This window comes from Nelusetta ayraudi, unplaced genomic scaffold (assembly GCF_046127955.1).
Source record: "Nelusetta ayraudi isolate G7.1 ecotype Tasmania unplaced genomic scaffold, CSIRO-AGI_Nayr_v1 ptg000135l, whole genome shotgun sequence".
NCBI classification, from domain to species: Eukaryota; Metazoa; Chordata; class Actinopteri; order Tetraodontiformes; family Monacanthidae; genus Nelusetta; species Nelusetta ayraudi.
The window spans coordinates 6,026,801-6,034,543 of NW_027466185.1; the positions used below are offsets into that span (position 1 = coordinate 6,026,801).

The following is a 7,743-nucleotide window of genomic DNA, read 5'->3' on the forward strand; positions in this document are numbered from 1 at the left end:
CTAACTGGGAGCAAGACCTTTGGTTTATGGATATTCATATGAATAAGAACCTTTCTAAGGGTTGGAAAACCAAATTACTCTTATTGTACTTGGAGTATGCACTTTTAACAATGTATTTATGGGCAGTATGTCAAGCTTTTACCAGTTTAAAAATCATAAATCAGTTTCAGTTTCAATGACCATGTCTACCCCATTATCTGAGGCCGGGAAATGGTTTAAAAGTAAATTAGCTAAAAAGCTGAAACTTCTGCCTCCCGAAACTTGCAGGAATGAAATCTGCAAGAAATCTGACAGTGTGTCTCATTGTCAGGGTGCAACTTGCAGTTGAAAAAAAGGCTCAGGCCTCCGTGTGGTGAAGTACAAAAGTTATCGTGCACAAAGGCTAACACTCAACACAGTTGAGTCAGTTATATAAATCAAGGCAATGTCCATTGATAAGATTGGACACACACACACACACACACACACACACACACACACACACACACACACACACACACTATTTTTTTTTTTAAACGAAGAAAAAAAAAAACATAAACCCCGCCTACCAGGAAGTTACATAAACTGTGACCTCCTTATCTGGGAAGCCAGGTGTAGAGTTGAAGAGAAGATTTCTACTCGTCTACCCACGTCTCCAAAAAAACCGTAAGATAAAAAATGTATTAAATGTGATTTTTGAACTTTGACGTGAGCAGCAGCATATTGACCAGGTTTAAGAATTTGAGCGTTTCAGTAACTGTTGCTTTTTTTATTATTATTATTTTAACACTCGACGTGCAGTATCGTGCAGCGCAGTTTTGTTTTTGTTTTTTGTTTTTTTCTAATGTAATAGTAATTGTAATTGTAATTGTCTTTCTGCTGGTGGGCGTTGGTATGACTCGAATGGCCTTTCGAAACAAATGTATCCCCTAAACGGATAGAATCGTTCAGACAGGAAGTCAGTGATTGGGAAACATGGCAGGTGTGTGTGTGTGTGTGTGTGTGTGTGTGTGTGTGTGTGTGTGTGTGTGTGTGTGTGTGTGTGTGTGTGTGTGTGTGTGTGTGTGTGTGTGTGTGTGTGTGCGAGAGAGAGAGAGAGACGGCGTTGCATCCCAGCTTTTGTTGCCTGATGTACTGTATTTTTTTCAGTAAGTATTAATGTATCTAAACTAGGGCTGGGCAAGTTAACGCGTTATTATCTCGTTAACTCATTTATTTATAAACGCACAGTGCTCGAGAATCGATCGTGGATTGTTTGCAAAGTGAAAATAAACACCACGGAAACGATTTGCAAAAATCCTGTTTTACTTTTTATTTATTCTCTTTTGGGTCGGCGGACCGGGATGTTGAGGCAGGAAAATGTTAGCGAACTTTTACTGGCACAACTCCGACTCAATTTTAGCACGGACCTTTTCAGGCTTTGTGTTTCTAAAGTTTCTCGAAGCAGATGTTGAACTCTGCCGTTTATCCACACCGTCTTTTCAAGAGCGATCTTTCTTTCCGCTCTCTGTGGCGTTTGTTTTTAGCGAGCTACTGCTTCTGTAAACACGGCGCGCTTCAGGCGTTCTTCTTCTGCCTTCAAGGAATAAACTTGCGGCGCCACACCAGGCCGGGCATAGGTACTACATCGTTTCCAGTGTAAACGGGATTTAATTTAATTTAATTTAATTTAATTTAATTTAATTTAATTTAATTTAATTTAATTTATTTATTATTTATTTATTTTTAATACGGCTTCGTGTAAATGCGTTTTTTTCCGAGTGCGGTTTCAAATATATGCAGTTAAAAAAAATAATCCCAAAACATGCATGTTGAATTGTTTTATATTTTTTATCATCACTTTTATCGTTATCGCAATAAATGCCAGAAATTGTTGTGATAAAACTTTTAGTCCATATCGGCCATCCCTAGCCGTGAGTTTCTAATGTTTATATTTGTGAGCGCACTTCTTTGACACCTGGGTAGGGTGTGTGTGTGTGTCACTGTGGTGTGTAGCCACAACGCTATTTAATGACATTCACCTGTGCGCCTCGGATGGCTTGGTGTGGTGGGGTGAGCGTCGGAGGTCATTGAGATAAAGAATAAAGTAAATAAAAAAGAACCTCGAAGATAGACTGGATTTATTTTTGCATGCGCGTCAACAATTACTCCGTCGTTTAGCCCACCGCGGCTTATTTATCGATCGCCAGTTAGCCGCAATACGTGCTTTTATTTTGTGAAAGTGTGTTGCTGGCTTCTGCGGAACCAGAAAAGAAAATACTTCGTTCATATGATAGAACATTAAAATAAAAGTGCACTATACACTTCTTTTAAATTCATTATTGGATTTTGCGAATACAGTGTGATTAATCGTGATTAATCTGGGAAATCATGCGATTAATTGCGATTAAAATTTTTAATCGTTGCTGTTGTGGAAAAAATAACTCTCTGACCAGATCACCGAGTGAGGACTTTTTTTTTAAAATAAGAAATAGAGTACAACGCAAATGAACAACAATGCCATCAAATGAGAGCAAGTGAACAAGTGTGTGTGTAGTGAGAAAAAGAGTTGTAGAGTGAGTGAGTGAGTGAGTGAGCCTACAAAGGATACTTATAGAGGAGGAGAGAGAATGTGTGATAAGGAGTCTCGAAGATGCTGAGAGGCCGAAGCACACAGTCTATTGCTGGGAAAACAAGTGATACCAGACTCTCCCAGGTGTGGGAGTAGACAAGGCAATAACTCAACCAGAAGGACCCTGCTCAACAAAGTAACATTAACGAAATGCAGGAACAAGTCGTATATTAAGACGTACAAACAAAGTGACACCGTCGTGCCTTCTCCCAATGGGAACAGGGCCAGAACCCCCTTCCCAGGAAGACAGGGACAGACAAATGTAAACAGAGCATTTAGACATACAATGGTGCGCTTAACATGGAAAAAACATCATGCGCTAACATGTGAATAACAGACGTGAGAATAACAATTTTGCGTTACATTGCCCTGCCTTAATTTAAACCTTTTAATATTGTAGAAATTCTGCTGTTTTATTGTGTTGGGTCTGTTGAGTGCTGTTAATGTTCGGAGAGTTTGTTATGTGCCTGAATGCACCTTAGAAGTTGGGCTGAATGTGAATGGCTGAAAGAGAAGAGTGGGCGGGACAGAGGTGAGAGGATGAGGACGTCTGGTGTGGTGCGGTGCATAGATATCTATTGTGCGGTGTGCCGAGAGTGAGTGAGTGACGAGAGTCTAGAGAGGAGAGCAGCCGCACACTTTTTGCTGTGCCTTTTTCTTGTGTTCCGTTTGGCGTGGTTGCGGCCAACAGTGACCAGGGTTAATCAATAAAACAGCCTGTGAAAGAGACTGCCATCTTCCTCTCACCGTTCGGCTAAACGCTACAATATATTCAAACCTGTCTCTGGATATATACAATAAAATAAAAAAGCCTAAGCTACTATGGTCGCAGAATTCTGTGTCTGAGGCAGGTCTGTCACTGATAGTGGTCCTTGGAAACATGATATGGTGAGAGAGTTCTGGTAACAGACGGTGACCCTATCTGATTTTGGGATATATCCAGCATAATTTTAGCTAATGTTTATTTGCAGCATGTTGTGGTGCACTTGCCCACTAAAGGGCCAGTTGCTATTTATTAAAATGGAATAGGTAATAGGGCAACCTTAGTTTGTTTCCTCTTCATTAGTTAAGGCTTTAAAAAAAAAAAAAAAGCCAACAAGAAGAATTAATATGAAATCTGCGAAAAGATGTTGTTTGCCTAATGTCCATCCTTTTCTTATTGTTCAGTTATAAACCGTCAAAATGGCAAAGCTGGGAGATGAGGTGTTTATGGCCTACACCACCTACTCTGTAATCGTCATTGTGAAAATGATGCTTATGTCGCTGATGACTGCATATTTCCGCATAACCAGAGGAGTAAGTATTAATGAATTCATCTTTAAAACATGTTTCTTTTATCACTCCGAAATCATTTTCTAAATATACAGATAAGCTTTGTAATTATGTATAATCAGACACCAAATTAATTTTTGAACCATCAAAATAAAAACATTTTTTTTGAAGCATTGTCGCAGTAGTTGGTTTTGAGATGCCAGGAATGAAGAGATATGGTACATTAGACTGTGGAAGAGACATTAGGCAGTCAAGACACCTCAATACAAACTATGAAGTTATACAAGCACAACACACGTTTAAGAAATCCATGTATTCAACATTAAGCATAATCAAGTTATGAATTTATTATTTGTTTAATTTTAGGCTTTCGCAAATGAAGAGGACGTCGCCTTAAAGCCTGTAGCGGAAAGAAAAAAGATGTTGCAGACTCATCCAGATGTGGAACGAGTCCGAAGGTCAGCTGATCTTTAAATATCTGTCAATGTTTTTGTTGTGTTTCTTTGAAAATAATGTCTGATTTATTTATTTATTTATTTATTTTAAAAATCCATATTTTTTTCTGACTACCAGAAAGGAGGTGGAGTTTAGAATGTCTCTGTTAAGATGTGCACACTGCTTGCCCTTCACTCCTTTTGTTCCAGGCCTTGAACTTTGACTGTCTTGGTTTGTATGCTAACTTTGACAGTCAAGTAAACAGACAGGAAAAATGACCTACAGAATCAACGTGGAGACGCATTAACGCCTCACGTCACCTCAATCGACTTCATTCCCCTGACACAAGCGAGCTGTCACTCGCTTCTTCCCTCCGTCATTTAGAATAGAATAGAACGCCTTAATTAGTCCCACATTTGGGAAATTTGCATAATTATACAACAAAAAGTAGTGCACAAAGAAGGAAAATTTATATTCATTAAAAAGAATTCAAGAAATAAAATAAACTATACAGGTACTACCCAGAAAATTAGAATATCCTGAAAAGGTTGTTGTAGTTCTGCAATTCAACGTAAAAGGTGAATTTGACATATTATATGAACAAATAATATGCAAATCAATATATTTCAAGTTTTTATTTCTTTGGATTTTGCTGATCAGGTCTTGCAGCTTAAAAAAAACCCTCAAATTTTATAATAATTTCAGTTTGTGGGTTTGTCGTTTTAATAAGCTGAAAATCTCAATCGGCAAAGTTACAACAAGGAACTGCATGAGATGTCAATTTGCGTGTAATGGCTCAATAAAATTTGTTGGTTTCATCTTTTATGTTAAATTGCCAAAATAAAACAACTTTTACTTTATATTCGAATTTTTCGGGTAGTACCTGTAGAGGAAGAAGGAAAAACAAGATTTTTATGTTATGTTATGAACAGTTGGATTATTTACAGTCATCTACACCAGTGGTCCCCAGTCCACAACTCCGTGGGTCATGTGGTAACGGGCCGCGGGACTTTGGCACAACCCCCCCGCAACTCCCCTGGCGAGTTGTATAGTACCACTTTGAAAATGACGTGGGGTCAAATTATGGAACAATTGTAATTGACAAAATCAACCAAAGGACAAATATTAATCAGTAAAAAAAAAAATATTTTGTCTTATAAAGATACAAGGGAGAATGGTAAATTTTAATTATAATGCACTACTGCTCACTTATTACTGTTTATTATAATGCATTATGACATGGACAGGGATGAGAGACAGATGAGCATATGTGAATGTGATTGTATGTGTCTGTTCATGTGTATATATTTTCTATGTAAATGTGTATGTATGTATTTAGAGAGAGAGACAGACAGTATATGATGGGTAGGTAGATGCTGTTGTACATGTGTTTATGTGTGTGTGTGTGTGTGTGTGTGTGTGTGTGTGTGTGTGTGTGTGTGTGTGTGTGTGTGTGTGTGTGTGTGTGTGTGTGTGTGTGTGTGTGTGTGTGTGTGTGTGTGTGTGTGTGTGTGTGTGTGTGTGTGTGTGTGTGTGTGTGTGGATACACACACACATATATATATCCTTTACATTTAGAGAAGAGGTCAGAGCTAACAAGCTAAATATGCTTCTTTTAAATTGTTTTCTTAATTTTGCTTAGGAAGCCTCGTCAAATTTGCATTTTCCAAATAAATCGTTTTTTAAGATGAAAAAAAAAATAAGATAAATATTACATACATGAAGTCAGTCACATTGCCTGGCTCTTGTGGATGGATGGGTTTTATTGCTGTTGTTACTTGGCAAATTAAACGTTGAGCATCTCTATCAACATTATCCTGATCTCTAATGAGCTAATTCCAGATATACTCTCGAGTCCTGTCCCACAGTTTACAAGTATGAATCATTTTGTGCATTCATGTCTTTTCAGAGGCCACAGAAATGACCTGGAGAACGTCATTCCCTTCGTGATGGTTGGCTTCTTTTATGCACTGTCCGGACCTGCGCTGTCTACCGCGCTGCTTCACTTCCGTCTCTTCGCTGGCTGTCGAATCCTTCACACCATCGTGTACGTTTTTGCTTTCCCTCAGCCGAGCAGAGGTCTGACCTTTCTGGCGGGCTATGGGGTCACCTTCTCAATGGCTTTCAGTGTGCTCAGCACCGCTCTCCGACTGTAGAGTACCTTGAGTGTGTGTGTATTTGAGGGGATTGCTCAATAGTGTGGGCCAGAAATGTCAATTATCAATAAACGATGATGATTTTTCAGCACGTTGGCATTTTGGTCTACCCGCTCAAATTCTACTTAGACCTGCCTTTTTTTGTATGTTTAACTGCTTATCTGCATCTCCAAACACTACTACTGCTACTACAATGGAATGACAAAGTAATTATAGAAAAACAAATCTGTGGCACTGTGGAAAAAATGCAACAATTGCATTTTCAGTGACGCCCCCTGTTGTCAGTCTGGCAAACTGCGACAAGTCTTCCTCTCAGTGGAATCTTTTGGACTTAATGTTAAGAGTCAACTGTCTTAAAATTCAAAAAAATTGAGTGACATTAAGATAAATGATCAAATCACTTCGTCTAACTACATCTGTCAATCATGAAATGCTGAAACGTATTCTATTTCACCACACTTAACTTTTTTAATACACAAAATAATTTGGAATAAAGTTATGTTTGTTGTCAACACTTGTCTGGTGGTTACTTACAGCTGTGTGTGTGTGTGTGTGTGTGTGTGTGTGTGTGTGTGTGTGTGTGTGTGTGTGTGTGTGTGTGTGTGTGTGTGTGTGTGTGTGTGTGTGTGTGTGTGTGTGTGTGTGTGTGTGTGTGTAAAAGAGCGAAGATGCTGATGCAGAAATACTGGGAGAATAAGCAATTTAATAAACAGACAATCAAACAATAAGATCGGAGCTCCGAGACACAAACACAGTACAACCAGCGGAACGGAAGCAACAGGTGCAACAGCTCAGAGGTATGCGAGTGTGAGTGCACAGAGCCAAAAGGAAGAAGGTCTCTTATACGCTGGACTGGGAGGGGATAAGATAATGAAAGAACAGAAGGAGAACACAGAGAAACAAAACAACGATTATAAGGCAAGTGGCTGATTTCACGGCTCATATCCTGCACGGCAATAAAGAGGCCCAACAGGATGGGCACATCCAGGGCAGGCAGTAAAAAACAGAATAAATACAATGCATATATGGACAGAGAAAACAAGACTATTATATGGTATCTATGGTCACTATAGTCATGAGTGCCTGTGCGCCATGAGCTCTACACATGAGTAATACTCATGTGGTAGCCGCCTGATGACCATGCGGCTGCTATGATTCAATCAGTTTACACATGCTACTAATGATACATACATACAATAAGAATCAAGATAAAAGAATGAATCAAGATAACCTAAGAACACAGGAATACTTTTCCATTACAGTGTGTGTGTGAATATTACTGAACCATGT

General features: G+C 38.9%; 1 protein-coding gene across 1 annotated transcript; it reads left to right on the top strand.

The window, feature by feature from the left end:
• Positions 1-561: 561 nt before the first annotated feature.
• Positions 562-6,956, top strand: LOC142877149 (microsomal glutathione S-transferase 1-like). Its single transcript, XM_076011541.1, has 4 exons — positions 562-645; positions 3,758-3,886; positions 4,229-4,320; positions 6,207-6,956. The coding sequence occupies exons 2-4, from the start codon at positions 3,773-3,775 to the stop codon at positions 6,451-6,453; spliced, it is 453 nt and encodes a 150-aa protein (XP_075867656.1). The 5' UTR covers positions 562-645; positions 3,758-3,772; the 3' UTR covers positions 6,454-6,956.
• Positions 6,957-7,743: the final 787 nt, after the last annotated feature.